General features: G+C 39.7%; 1 protein-coding gene across 1 annotated transcript in view; it reads left to right on the forward strand.

Moving 5' to 3' along the window:
• The window catches only part of loxl1 (lysyl oxidase-like 1), a 21,148-nt gene extending 6,041 nt beyond the window's left edge, over window positions 1-15,107 (forward strand). The window contains exons 2-7 of the mRNA XM_007549038.2: window positions 735-843; window positions 2,560-2,697; window positions 9,834-9,990; window positions 10,812-10,907; window positions 11,282-11,397; window positions 12,901-15,107. Coding sequence (XP_007549100.1) covers window positions 735-843; window positions 2,560-2,697; window positions 9,834-9,990; window positions 10,812-10,907; window positions 11,282-11,397; window positions 12,901-12,907 — 623 coding nt within the window. The 3' untranslated portion in view covers window positions 12,908-15,107. The remainder of the gene's footprint in view (window positions 1-734; window positions 844-2,559; window positions 2,698-9,833; window positions 9,991-10,811; window positions 10,908-11,281; window positions 11,398-12,900) is intronic.
• The last annotated feature ends 674 nt before the right edge of the window (window positions 15,108-15,781 follow it).

Genomic DNA, 15,781 nt, shown 5'->3' on the forward strand with positions numbered 1-15,781 from the left:
TATATATATATATAATTTTAACAGAATTTGGGATAATTGTTGTGTTTTGGTTTTGAATAAAAACAACTGAATAATGACATGCTTTTTTGTAAATACAGTGTGGTTTTTACGTTGAGAAGAAATTACCCCTCATAATAATGAGCTACATGTTGTAAACCAGATGAAAGCGAAGCTGAGAATAAGTTTATTACAAACCTTTTTTTTGGTGCAGTGATTCTGCAACCACAGACCGAAATGAAGCTCTTGTGGCCTCTCTCGCTCTCTCAGTCAACAACTCTTATCTAGTGGCTTGAACTAAAAAAAAAAAAACAAACACCACCTCTTATTAGAAAGTGATGATAAAATTCTGAATAGCAGAATAATTAGTGTCTGAGTCTCCCTGATGTGACCCAGACCTGAACTGTGGGTCCTGTTGCTCAGGGTTTTTTTTGGTTTTTTTTGTCCCTCACATCTTCATTCGGCACCAACATATTTCACAGATCACAGAAGATAATGACCAACATGCTAACAAGCACTCTGACGGTGCTGACCTTTGGATCGCTTCGGATATACCTGGAATGATAACAGCAGCCCCACGAGTAAATTTGGCAGGTTAAATAACATTCACTCTTTTAAGACCTAATTAACTCTTTCTGGATTATGCAGTAGCTTTAACAAACATTGGAGCGTTCTGTTGCAGCGTTGAATATGTGGTGATGAAAAATGAGCTTTTTTTTTTTTCCCCATCGTTTCAGGTTTACCTGACCTGGTTCCGGATCCAAACTATGTCCAGGCTTCAACATACATCCAAAGAGCCCACATGTACGCCCTCCGCTGTGCTGCAGAGGAAAAATGCTTGTCGAGGTAAAGCAAAGTCTGCATGAGTTTCAAATGATAGACTGTACATTAACTTGAAAGAAATGTGTTAACATGATTTCTAGACTTGCTGTGTTTCCACGCCTGATAGTCTGGTAGACTATGTTCGATTGAGGAGAAAAATTGTAGAATGTGTGATATTTTCAGACGGTGTGGTTCACTTTCATACTGTGCTGTGTTAAATTAATTAAATGCTTAAAAAATATATATATGTTCACTTCCTCACCTGTGGTGGCGCTGCAACAATATCCACAGAAGGAAACAACACCAAAACCTCTGAAGAAGAAACTTCCTTCTTCACAAAATGTAAAAAAAAATATCTGAATGGCATCATATTTTAGCGGTTGTAGGATTTTTCTTTTGTTTTTGTAAAAAAACAAAAAAATCACTGGTCTCATAAAATGGTGTTTGCCCTTTTAAAAGGGAGTTCCTGTGAGACAGATGGAAGATTTCCCAAATACCCAGAATGCTGAATGTTATAGCCAGAATTGATTGCATCTTCCAGAAGTGTTCAAAGGGGCTCATCCGGGATCTCGCACCCTAAACAAATGCTCCAAATCAACGAGCCTCTTGTAAATGCATTTCACCACTTGGAGGTGCTCTTGAACCAGTTGGCTTAATGAGAAAAGCATGTGTGCCGACCAATCTGCGACAGGAATGTCCTGCTGTCTCACACTTACAGGTTGCTAGCAGATGGCGGCTCGTTGGTCTGGCGGGTAGGCTTCTCACTTTGGGTGCGAGAGGTCCTGGGTTCAAATCCCAGATGAGCCCCAACTGAATGGTTTAAGGGAATTGCTTCTTTAATTGCAGTTTAAGTAAATTGTTCTCATATGCAAAAGGCTGCATGTTTATGCCAAATGGTGGTGTGATTGGGTGAGGAGGCAAACTGAGCCACAGCCATCTCAGTTGCAAAATATCTAATAATAAAATATCTCAGTCAAACACTAGTTTTAAATTTAACATCGTAGTTTCTGAAGGTCTTCTACAAAACCCCTGTTTGGTTGCCAGTCTTCCTGGCCTCCACTTTGAAAACCGCAGTTTTGAATTAGTAAACTAATCAAGCACAATATTAAACACAATTTAAAGAGAAACTAAACCTAAGAGCACAACATCAGTAAACTAATTCCTTATTTTTTTAGGGATGAAGGTTTAATGTCTGGGTTTGTGAAAAGCCTCCTCTGAGCCCCAGGCCGGCCGCTTCTGAAATGAAATGTGTCGTCCCTCTGGGTGTTCACTTTGCCCTCTTCCCATCAGAAGCACACCCATCCCTCAAAGCCCTGTATATCCTCTCTGAGTTTGCTGCAATCACCCACAGATGGGCTTTTGTAATTTGCCATCCACTCCAATGTCAACAACAGTCACAAGACGAATGGCTTACATCTTCAGTGGTTGTGAACTGAAGGTTATGCCTCCTTTTTCTCACAAAAAAAACCGGTCTGTACAACAGAATATGCATCTTGTTTTGTTTAGTGTTTTTCACATTGAAACAGTGTTTGAAGAGACGGTTATAATCTGTAGGATAAATTATTTAGTAGATATACTTCTGGCTCGTAGTTTTCCAGTTCTGCCTCTTTTTTTATTTATTATTTTTTACTTCCGCTGTTTTACTTATGAGAAACAGACACGCAGACATTCCTCTCGCAAGAAGTTGGACATGCTCCCTTATCTGATTTCTTTCCCTCCACATTTGTCTCCATCCTATAGCTCTGCCTACCGTCCTGAAACCACTGACTATGACGTTAGGGTCCTGCTCCGATTTCCGCAGAGGGTGAAGAACAAAGGCACAGCTGACTTCATGCCCAACAGGCCTCGTCATACCTGGGAATGGCACAGCTGTCACCAGTAAGTCTGCAGCGTACTTCCTATAGTCCATGTAGTCAGTTACATGTGTGCAGTAGGATAGAACTGTTCACCAGATTATGCATTTTTTGGTAAAATTATGTTATTTCACTTCAAGAAATACAATTGTTTCATGAATCTCATGTTCAATTGTGGTTTCTAGTGAATTGTAACTCTGCTGAATTGTGATTGTATTTTTTTATATTACCTTTAGAGCAGGGGTGCCCAAAGTCGGTCCTCGACAGCCGGCATCCTGCATGTTTTAGTTCTCTCCCTGATTTAACACACCTGGATCAAATGATGGCTCGTTAGAAGACCTAAGAGGAACACTGACATGCTGAAAAGGTTGTTTCTACCACCAGGGAGAGAACTAAAACGTGCAGGATGCCGACCTTCGAGGACCGACTTTGGGCACCCCTGGTTTAGAGGTTCAAGCAAATGCGTTTTCATTTAATTATTCACTACTTTTGTTTTTATATCATCTTGACCTGCTACCGACTTTTCCAGCAGGTAGTTTCTCTCAATGTTTTCTGTTTTTTCAATTAGCGTCAATTAGCTTCTGTTAATGATCTGTGAACTTCTGTATTAAGAAGTAAAATTGGTATTGTTCTTCCTTTTTACAGTTTTATTTTACTGTCTGTGGACAGTAAAATAAGGTATGTATGTTTAAAGTACAAAACCAAATCCACCATCGCAATATGAACTGGTTCTATCCAGGTCAAAACATTATTTCCCAGTTAGCATATAATTTATGTCAGCTTTAGCACCCTGGCCTTTGTGAACATATTTAAATGCTTTTTTTTAATTACTATTTCACTCCAGTTCTTCTCCCTCATACATATTTTATTATGGCCACATTCCAAAAGGGTACTGCTAATAAACTTTACTTAACAAGGTGGTTCACGATTATGATTTGTAAATCAAACTAGCTTCTCTGCAAACTGTGGCCAAAGTGCGTTCCTCGAGCCGCTTTCAGGAATTCCTGCCAGCGCAGCTGAACTTCACATCAACTTTATCAGAGTGACTATAATTCAGAACACATGTGGACTCAAGATGTCTGAACGCTCAAGTCAAATCAAAAGGTATTTTAGTATTACTTTAATAGTGTGCACTCCTGCAGCTGCATCCATGTTACTGGACCCTTTTGGATACTGTACATATGTCCTTCTGACAGCCTTGTCTGCTTTTAGTTGAATCTTACATGAAAACATAGATTTTTTTTTTTCTTTCAAGTCTCGAAACCTAAAGTTGGACAGTGAAAACAACCAGGGCTCTCAGTTTTATAAACTCCACTGCAAATCTGCGCCCTAAGCTAACGTAACCAAAACACTCGCATTTAGGCATTCTGGCCACAGAAGACGCACATTTTCCCCCCCGACATTATACAAATTGCGAGGCGACTTTTATCTCGTGTCCAAACAAATCACCCTCTAAAGCCGAATCCAGGCTCTCTTTTCCTGTTCTCATCTCGGAGGAATGTTGAGTGGCCGATAGGAAGTCGGCAATGTTGTCGCTGCCTGACAGCAGTCTGACATGTACGCAGCGGCTCCCAGGAGATGGATAAACCGAGCCAATCACTCCCACTGCCTGTGCGATCAGAATCACGATTCAATACTTTTCTTCCTGTCAATTCATCACAACAGGCCAGGAGGCCGCCAGAGTACGGTGGGGTGGATGTGGGTTTCTGGGACAGTGTTTGGTTACAAAGAAATCTCTTTTCAGGGGGAGAAATGCACTAGCCCAGATTCTTACAATAAACTTTGCTGCCCTACATTTTTGTCAAATACGCCGTGTTGCTTTTCCCTGCGTTCACCCCAATCTTCTACACCGCAGTAACAAAACCAGGGAAGTGAAGCGTCGCTCTCCTGAGAATCGAGGCCTTTGAAATGTTGGGAATTGTGATTTTTTTTTTTTTTATTAATTTTTTTTAAACCACCAAAGGCAAACATTTTCACATACTGCATATGGCCCGTTTGAGTAAGAACGGAAAGCGTGGGCAGTTTTCATTCATGTACGTTTTCTTTTTTTTTTTTAAGTTGCAAAAATACTTCCTGAATCCTACACGTTATCTGATTCGCTCTCTTATGAAAGCAGTCTCGTGTTTGTTCAGGTTCTGGGATGTGTGTCCCGCTCGCGCATTTCTGATCGCAAATGTCAGGACACTGTGAGACAGTTCTCTAAGCAACATGTTATTGCTGCCTGTGTTTTATGCGGCCCTGAAAAAAACAAAAGACGTTAAAAGTCCTGTTGTATTTGGTGCGACACGAGTTGAAAAATGCCTTTGGGCCATAAAGACGGAGTGGAATTTTTTTTTGTTTTTGTACATTACATTTACGAGGCGTTCTTTGAAATCCTGTGTGTCCTGCCAGCGCTGCATTCTCAGCAGGTTACACAGGCAGTGAGGGGATCCAGGATTCCAAGGAAGCTGGGGACACATCCAGGCAGCTTATCGTCTTGCACCTCCGGCTTTCTAACCTGCTTTCTGTTTCTATCTCTCCTTTCTCCCTGGAAATGACAACATATGTTATAAATAATAAACTCAAGGCAGCCTTTGAGAGGTAGTTTCCGGAACAATGATTGTACTTTAACCTTTTAGGTTTTACATACACACACTTTTTGAATGACTGCATGCCATATGTTTCTCATTATGTCCAGAGTCTCATAAAAGCACTAATACATTTTAACATTAATGTGATTTCATGTTAAGCAGAGTATAATTGTGAAGTGGCAGGAAAATGACACAAGGTTTCCAAATGATTACAAATAAAAGTCTGAACATTGTGATGGATATTTGTTGAGCCATCCTAAGTCAATTATTTGAGGACCGTTGTTGCAGTAAAGTCTTCTAAGTGCACTTCTGACAGATTTTCCACCAGACTCAGATCTTTGATGATCATAATTTGCAAAATCTCTGAAGCTCTGTCAGATTTAGTGGAGAATGTCTGGTAACATATATTTCCAGGTCCAGCCACAAATTCTCTGTTCAATTCAAGTGTTAAACATAATTGGGTCACTTTAGAAAACATGCCTCCATATAAATCCTTCCTTGGCAGCTCTAGGTCAGTAGCTCTATCGTTGATGTTCCACTGGAAGGTCAAGGGTTAATCTCCCTTTCTCCCTCCAAGCCCCTTTTTCAACCATATATTTAACTTTATCCATCTTCTCATCAACTCTTACCAGCTCTCTTGTCCTTGTAATAGAAAAGCACACCCATAGTATGATTCTGCCACCACTATGTTCCTCTGTGAGGATAGTGTGTATTGGTTTGCTTTACGCCAAACGCAGAGTTTGGTGTAAAGCAAAACGGTTTGATTTTGGTCCAGTGGGAGCGAAAGGTCTGCAATTTGTAACAAATTGAAACTGAGACCACAGAGTTAAGTGGATGACTAATAGTTACCCTGTCATAAAATTCTGCCTCTCCAGCATTACCTTGGACATTTCGACTGATTTTGTGAGGAATATTTTCTCTCCCAGGCCTGCAGGGTTGGGTGAACAGCCATGTGCTGGTAGGTCTGTGAGGCTGTTTCTGTTTTTGGGTGAAGAACTGAACAGTTTTCTCTAATTACAGCTATTTGCTACGGAGTCCCTTAGGGGAAAAATATTTCTTTTGCGTTCCCTCTCAATACGCTTACTGTAATGTTTGCTGGTCTTTTTTGTATGCAGTCACAAATGTCAATTTAAAATGTCAAATGTGTACGTATTTAAAAAGCCTCAGTAAAAACGTGTTTATTATTATTAACTCTTTGGTGCAAAAAAAAAAACCTGATTGCAAATCAATTTATTAACTGCATGTTTATGTCTGTTTGTGAGTAGGGTTGAGATGGAACTGCACATGAAAACATTCAGAGCAGCACAACAGAGACACAATCAAAACTGTCAGATGACTTTGCTACCCTGTGATAATAACTCAGAAATAGTCCAAATAGTTTAGATGTAATCTTCTTCTTTCCTGCTTACGGAAAGTTTCCGTTTATATCATATGTTTGTTGGTGCATTTCTATGCTAAAAGAAAGATATAAAACTTCTGATATTTCACAACAAGATTTTAACCTACATGGAAAAACCTCACAAGAACCTTATATAACAGCAGAAAGTACGATGGCCACCGTAAGAAAGGCTTACAGCATTCAATTATGCCGCATGAACTGATCAGTACATTATTGCAAGGTAACGTAAAAGAAAAAAAAAATCCTCCATGTCCTGTAGGGGGCGCCGTAATTTACCTCTCAGGTAAATTTTCATACACAAACATTGCAAAATGTGAAAATGTTTAAGGCTTGGGTGCCCAATTCCTGTTTTCAAGAGCTTCTATCCTACAACTTTTAGCTGCAACCATGCTCCTCATACAGCCAAATCCAGAACACAAATTCCCCGACTGACAGTCATTCAGCTCTGCAGAGGCCTGGCAACAGGCCATTCATCTGATTCAGGTGGACTGAAGAAAGGATGCATCCAAAAGCTGCAGGTTAGCAGCTCATACGGACTGGACTTAGCCACCCCTAAGGGCTGTGAGTTCTTAAAGCACTATGAATCTTTAAAAAGACAGAATCAGGACTGTTAGCGTGTCGGCAAGAGGATAAATTACATCGACACCCAGAACCGTGGCAACACTATGGTGTTCTGTACTCCATAACATCAGACGGGTTTCTACATGGATGTTATTTTTAGTCAGTCACCTGTCTCCAGAAACATACGAGTCCTTGAATGTCTACTTGTTCCAATAGTGGAAAGTGCACACTTTCCCTTAAAAGTCAACTAACAATCTTTAATGACTTTTCCAGTAAAGCTGTTTTGAGAGTTGGGAGATGAAGTAAGGCAAAAGGGGCAATATTTTCATAGTCTGAGATTTTCTGACAATAAGAGACTGTAGGAGCTGCTTACCTCACCGACATATTTAAAGTCAGCAGCACTTAATCATATTTTGTAATATGTACACAGTTACATCATGATGGGGAAGAAAAAACACACAAAAATAGCGGTTACAGCAGAAAGTTGGACTAAATTTAAGTAATACTTAAGTCCATCCTGTGGTAGCATTGAGATCAGCGTTTCTTCCATTTTCAGCCATATTATTGGTTTAACAGTGAAATATCTACTCAGTGTACTTTATGAAACCCCTCTTAGGAGGATCATTTGGGCTGTACGTTTATTCTCAACAGCAAACACTTCAAATGTACGTGTCGCTACTGCAGGGGCATCGGACGTGTTACTAGCAGCAGGGCAGCTCGTGAGAAGCATGCGGCGTTTTTAGTAACTCCCATTCAGGACGTCTTCGTTTTCTTGAATTTGTTTATGATTCGTAAGACTAGTATTCAAATATGAATACATTAGAGGGACAAAAAAAATCCCTGTGTTTCGAATAACCATAAAATTGCACAACTTGAAATTCAGAAAATAAATTCGCACAATAGAAACATACCGAGTTCTGAAAAAAAAATCATGTTTTTTTTTTTAATAAAAAGTTTTTGCTCTAGGATGAGATGGTTTTTCAGTCGTATGAAAATAGATGTTTTTCACAAAATTGTAATGGAAACACTTTTTTTGCATCACATGAGTCATGTGATCAACAGTGGAGGTTACTACTGACAGAAACCATGAAGAAGACAGCAGGAATTAGTGGGATGATGGGTTTTTTTTTGAGCATCACACAGAGCATAAAAAGGTGTGTATCATTTGAACCTGTTGAATCCATAGGTCTTCTGTAAAATCGCCAGCTGCCTACTACAATTTCCCCAAAATGTTGTAGCCACTCCCAGGTATTCGCTGTTTGGGTTAGGGTTGCTAACCCTAACCCTCTCCCATCTCCTCTGATGGCTGATAAATGCACACTAGTACCATGGCTGAATTATGAATATATATTAGTAGCTGTTTACATAACATGGCTGCTATGCTTTTTAATGACTTATCATGTAAACAGGCTTATTCTCGCATGATTTTAATTTAATTTCTTATTTAGTGGAAACACCGAAATTGTTAAATTGTGTTTTTTGGACATCAGCAGAAAACAATGATTCGCTCACATTTGTAATGGAAATGCAGCTGGTGTTTTGCATAAAGTCGCCAGTAGCAACAAATAAACGTAGAACTTTCCTCTTCCCTGCTGAATTATGCTGCTGTCACTCCCTGCGAAAACGCACACTCGCAACCGAGCGGCGTAATAATGAGCACAGCAGGCTTGCAAAAGTGAAAAGCAACCTGGGGGTCACTTTGATACTTGGGAGAGCACCAACGCACACGGCAGTTAACACCTCAGATGATTTCAAATGGACCAGCTCATTGACTCGGTCTCTCACCAAGAGTAACTCCATGATTCATGCTACGCTTCAGCAGAGAGTCGATCAGTGGCCTTGTGTATCCAGGCTTGCCTAAGCTCCTACAGCTGTGCAAACACGCATTCACAAACAATCGCACGCTGCGACGCGCGTGCTCAGACCCTGCCCACACACACCTATTTGCCGAGGCAAACAAAGATGCGTGTGCATGCTCTCGGAAGCGGCGACGCGCACACATTCCCACACACAGACGGCTCTGATCTCGCCAACTGGTACAAGTTAATTAACTAAAAATATATCCACCGTTGGGGTGGCGATGCTTTGATTCGGCTATGCTTTAATGAAAGCATTAATTAATATCCATTATCCGCTGATCAGTCATGATGATGTGCTGTCAAGGTGCAGCGTTGCTCATGAAGACGTTGCCTTCTGAGGTCAACAGTTTCAGTACACACAACATAAATCTATTACAACCACAAGTTACACTGTGAGCTGCATGTGTATTATTTAAGGTAACCATTATTACCAGTGTGTATTTAAAAAGTACTAAACAGTTTGGAGTTTTTATATTTGATACACACGACAGCGTGACTTGTTGAGAGTGGCTGGTTGAACAGTAAGTCGAACATTACATCTATGATATCAATATATGTTTCGGTCTTTTCAGTCTGTTACAAAGGGTCAGTAGAAAGAAATATGAGAAAGACACCAGTGTAGAGTTTCTAAATATCCTAACACATCCACACTGTGACAGGAACCTGAAAGTTCCAGAGAGATGGAAATACACCTGGTTTGAACCTATGACCCTTCTTGTTCGTTCACCCTCACGTGTTTTGAACCGTGTCGCTCCGATGCTCATTTTGACAGACATTACCACAGCATGGACGAGTTCAGCCACTACGATTTGCTGGAGGTCGGCACGGGGCGCAAGGTGGCAGAGGGACACAAGGCCAGCTTTTGCCTGGAGGACACCACCTGTGACTTCGGTCACCTGAAGCGCTACGCCTGCACTTCTCACACTCAGGTAATGTCACAAACAAAAGCAGAATAATCAGCTGAAAAAGGGTCTTCTGACTATAAATCTGCAGTTGTATGCCTGTATTTTTTATTTTTTTTTATTTTTTTGCTGGAACAAACATGCCCTTCAAAATTTTGACTATTTTATTAAATTGGGCGAGAGACGGGGTACGTCCCGGATAGCTCGCCACTCCATCGTCACAGGGCAACATGACCGACAACCACGCATGCAAACACTCACAGGGCAGCTTACAGAGACCAGTTAACCCAGCAGTCATGTCCCTGGACTCCTCCCATTAAGGTGGACGACCTCGTCTTGGTAGTTTTGTAGTTGTGCCATGCTCTCATATATTCAGATGATGGCGTGAGACATCCAAAGCTTGGGATATACTGAGATGAAATTACACACTAAGTTCTAGTTACAAATTCTAGGGGACAAAAAAACCACAACCAATTATTGGATATTATTTTACGGATAGTAGCTTGTCACCATTAGCGTATAAATGTGTGTGTGAAAGGGTGAATGAAGTGTGAAGCACTTTGAGGCTGATAAAGTGCAATAGGAGTAGGTCATATCAGGGTAAAGAGGGGCTCAATACAAATACACACCAAGCCTTTTATTTTTTTTTTGTTTGTTTGTTTTTGCGGTTGGTTAATCCAATGAAATCAGTATCAAATCCATTGAACTTTTGTGCTTGCAACATGAGAAACGTGGGAGACCTTCACTGGGTAGGAATAATTTAGTGAGGCCCTGCGTTTGACCTCTGGAGCTCAGTCCAATCAGTATTCTTTTCAAAGCCTCTCCCCCTCCCCCCGCTGCCTCTTCAGGGTCTGAGTCCAGGCTGCTACGATACCTACAATGCTGATATTGACTGCCAGTGGATCGATATCACCGACATCAAGCCTGGAAACTACATACTAAAGGTGAGAGTCTGGAGAGAGCTGGGTGTGCATTGAAACATGAAGTTTGTAGACCGCGAGTGCGGCTGCATTTCATAGGAACGGGAGAGGGTCAGGGCCACGAAAACAAATCGATCCGATTCATAAAGTTTTCAGCTTTCAGGTGAGAGATGCTTTTTTTTTCAGGCTGCAGTTCGCTTCCTTCCTGAATTGTTTGTCTGGTCACATTTTGTGTGCCTTGGAAAAGGAAAAAATAAAAGATGGAGTTAAAATTAGTTTGAAAGCAGTGCCGGGTCGTGCTTGTGCATGTGTATTGTTTGCACCTGAGTTTTGACTTTATTTTGAACGGCTTCATCTCCTTTCCTTTGTGTGTTTTTCTTTTTTTTCCTTCCCTCCAGCTTGTGGTGAACCCCAAATTCTTGGTGCTCGAGTCGGATTTCACCAACAACGTGGTGAGGTGCAACATTCACTACACCGGGCGATTCGTCACAACAAACAACTGCAAGTTAGCGCAGTGAGTAAAGCAAACGACAGAGTACTTAAACGAAAACAGTAGATTTTAATCGACTCTGACCGGTAGACCTGGAGCTGCAGCTGTTCAGTTCAAATCGGTGTTTGTTTTTGTAAGTTAAACCAATACTCCACCAGTCGAATCACTGACACTCACCTTTATAAAAGAGCAGAGACTAAATACCCTCATACAGGGAGCCTCCTAATGTTTTGAGACACTTGAGGAACTTAATAGGTTCCTGGCTAAAATATTTGATGGTTTAATGTATTATGCTCTCATTCTCCCGTGAAGATTAACAGCCTCTCAAAGTTTGATATTTTCCCTCAGACGGGGCTCCAAGGGTGTTGAACTTGCAAATAGCTCTATTAGAAAGTGTATCATTGCAGTAAATTACTCCCAGATCCTCTCAGAAAGAGCTTTTATAGAGGTTCAAGTACTCCAGCCAGCCTCTCTTATGTGTGCAATAAAGACGTATTTGTTAAAGCATGTCTGAAATTAGGTGAAACGCGCTAGCTCAGTTTGAACGTTGACAGCGAGAAAATTGCATCCTTTAGGCAAAAGCTTAAAGAGCTGCCACCAAAATCTGAAAATGAATTAAGAATGTGTTTTTTCCCCACCTTTACCTGCTTTTTAGTGATACATGGGCACTGACCTTGAAATTATAGATGTGTACAAAAGACGTTAAACAAAAAGTTGAAAGTTTAGAAAAGTATCAGAAATACATATGTCCTTTAAAATATGACCTCAGGTATGTGTATGAAGGCCAAGACTAAAAATATACAAAAAAATACACAACATAAATTTAGAGCTGGTTCTTCCCAAAATTCTAACCTTTTCAGACAGAATTGAGAATCTAAATAAATCTAAATAAACACTTTCTGTAACTGTAAGAACATACAACGTTGTCTCATATTCTGACTTTTTTCATCATATTTTCTCATATTTCAAATGGGTTTTTCTTGTCATAATACTGATCTGTTTTCATTGTACAAGTAAAATTGATCTTTTTTTATTGATTTCTATTTTTTTTTAGATACGGCACAATTTCTTATAAGAAAATCTTGATCAAATCTTTTTCACACTTTCCATTTGTAGAAGGATTTGTCTTAAAGAAAACAAACCTTTAAAAAAAACATTCCTGAATGGAGTTTAATCCAAAGGTTGGCTGTAATTTCACCTATTTGTATCAAGTAGGATTATCAGTACTTCAGATTTATTTAAAAACACAAACTGTGGACAGCAGTACAGAACAAACTACAATGGATGGCATAAAGGTTTCAAATTCTGTTTTCTTTTTCTCAAACATGCTATAAATAACAAGTAAAGAGAAACTCCAAAATTGAGCATTTAAAAAAAAGATCATATTGTGTCTGTGTATAAAGAAAATTATGTGAAAGTGCAGCAGGCAGATTTTTTTTTTCTTTTTCAAATGGCACAGAAATGTTGCACTGAGTGCTCAAATTCTAACAAAAATATTAAAAAAATGTTTTCTGTTTTCCTTCGCAGGTCTTGATCCAGCATAGGAGTTCTGCCACATTATAGTGATATTCCATTGAAATGTGAATGGAATCCATTTGTTCTTGGTTAAATCTGACTTTTTTTTTCTTCTTTTTGATTTTTTATGTTTTTTTCCATCTCTGTTTAGTTTGGTGCTTTGGGATTCTTGAGCCAACAGCAAACCAGAGTTTCTCTAGTTCTAAAAACACTGAGGTTTAAACATCCCCACTTTACCTTTTTCTTTTTTTTGCATAATGCATCTCACACATTGGCATCCCAATGACGCGCCAGCAGCTCACACAGCCCCGCATTTCGTGCTAAGAGCGCTCCGCTTTCATGTGTTTCAAATGACAGCGTTACCAGCCTGGCTCGGCTCCGTGGCGGTTGACATCACTGACTCCTAAAAGCCGTGTTTACTGTATTTCCACGCAGTTGAGGCTCATTTCAGCTACAATCTAACAAACGAAATTAGGGAGAACGACGGTCCGCATTCATCCGTGCTGTGTGGCAACACACAGAAATGCCCAGTGATTCAGAAGAGCTGTAATTTGTCAGTTTGTGTTTGTCTTCCTCTCTTTACCACCTTGGCAGACCAGCATGGGATCCTGTGATTTTTTCTTTTTTTTTTTTTTTTTTCGGCCTCATCCTGTTAAATGTGTTGACAGTGAGAAGAAGACAGCAGGTCTAATTTGCATATGTGTTAACATCAAGACATACCATTCGTTAACAGGCCGCAGAAAGCCCGACTCTTCGCAAAAAAAAAAAAAAAAAAATCAAGGGATTTGCATATCTTGGCAGAAAAGAAAACAAGAAAACAAGACTTGCGGTATTTTTTTATTTTTTATTTTTATTTTTTTGCTTAATTATTGTTACCCTTTTTTATTTGTACTTCACACTCCAACACTGGTCAGATGGCACATAGGTCATCTCTACCTTTTTTAAAGAATGTCTATACAAATATTCAACCAATGCATGATTTTAGTGATGGAGATCATTTTATGTAACTGATTGTAATTTTGTAATTTGCTTATTCACTTTTATCTGTTACTGTAATTGCTCAGTTTAACTTTGGTATGTTTTCTTTTCTCAATTGTTTAAAAAAAAAAACATAAACAGAAAAGAAACCGCCGCTGTAGATACTTTGCGTATGATGCAGGCGGTGCAGCGTTGCAGAAAGCCTCCTCTTCCTACCTCTCCCTTTGAGCGAGTCGCCGTTTCCAAGACCTTTCACCCGCAGAGTTTTAAGTTAGAAGCGCAAAACCCGACTGTGTTTGCTGAGGCAATTATCTGTAAGATATTTAAATGATTCCTGCATGAATCAACTCTAATTTGATGGCAAAGCTGCATCTCAAGAGGAACTCCAACAACTGTAGGATTTGACTTTTACTAATGCTTCCGACACTTTCTGGTGAAAAGCTAATCTCTATATATCAACAACATATTGGTCAAATAATGCATTGATGTGATTTTTGGTGATTTTTGGAAACATATTTTATGTTAAGTTCAGAGCAGGTATACTCATTGTTACTGTAGGACTTTCATTTAGTACTGTAAATGATCAGATCTTTTGATTTGATATTTAGTAGCTTGTAAAAACAAACAAACAAAAAAAAAAACATTTCTTGGACCTTAAATGTCACATTGTAATATGCAGAATGCTTGGAAAGGAGCGCATGTGTCACAGCTTAATGGTGCCATTTCAGAGCTGGATCTGTTGGTTAGCACAGATCACACAAAGCTAGAAGCTATTCATGTCAAATCTTTGCTTAGACCCTCAGTGTGACGTTTACATGTTATTACATGAATTTGAACATCCTTCACCCCCCTTCTGGAGCCCTGAATGGGAAAAGTGAGTGAAGCACCAATTCATCTGGTTAGCTCAAGTTTTCTTTTTTTTTTTGACATCTGAAATAACAAAGAGAGTGAATAAAAGACATGGGATTTTTTTTCTTTTTTGTGCCGACAAATATTTACAACTGTGTTTAATATTCCCATGCGGTAAGCAGATGTACAACCTTTAACTTAGAAAGATGTAACTTCTACTGTAACATTAATTGAAAAGGGGTCCCAACTTGCACACCGCATTGTTAGATCACAATTTACATAGACAAAAAAAATTACAAACACCAAAGAGTCTGACAGAAACCCTTTTGACATGTTTTGATCCAGTGTTGCAATTTTCTAACAGTGAAATGTAAAAAAAAAAAAAAAAAAAACCTTTGTTGCGCTTTCATATCACAATGCAAGCCTGATGTAAAAAAAAAAAAAAAAAAAAAAGCCAATAAATACGTTAATGTCGTCTTTGTGTGCTGATGTTATGAAATTGTGTTGTGGTGCAGCGGTACTGGCATAAAGTGATGAGGATCAGTAGGAACATGCCTAACTTATCCTGTCACACAAAATGTATGTTCATAAAATATTAGGTATGCTATCTGAAAAATCAGAATGTCACATCTGACCACTGTGTGACTACAGTACGTTATGTTTTCACAAAAACTTTAATCCTTGAAGGAAGCTCATCTGCAATGGTAAGACACAAAGGAGGTGAAACCCCCTTCTTTGTTAGCGGACACTTGATCCAAAGTAAATATTCAGTCTGCCCTCTGGGTAATGGGTGACTGTTTTCCAGCTGAAGAACGTTGCCACAGCATAGGAGAGAAAACAGCTCCACACTTGGTAATTTTGAACTAAACTACTACTCTGGTAAAAACCAGCCCCTTATTCTATTCTGTGTTTTGCTTCGTAGAGGGTCTGGACCCTCTGCTATTGAGAAACGACCCTTCCTGGAGGCGTGGGCTCTGTTGAGGTTTTAAACTTTATCCAGTCGCTAACGCTTGGCCGGTTCGACTCTATGACGCTTACCGGAAATTGCCCGCGGCGCAAACACCCG

Source organism: Poecilia formosa, unplaced genomic scaffold, assembly GCF_000485575.1.
Source record: "Poecilia formosa unplaced genomic scaffold, Poecilia_formosa-5.1.2 Scaffold29, whole genome shotgun sequence".
Lineage (NCBI taxonomy): Eukaryota > Metazoa > Chordata > Actinopteri > Cyprinodontiformes > Poeciliidae > Poecilia > Poecilia formosa.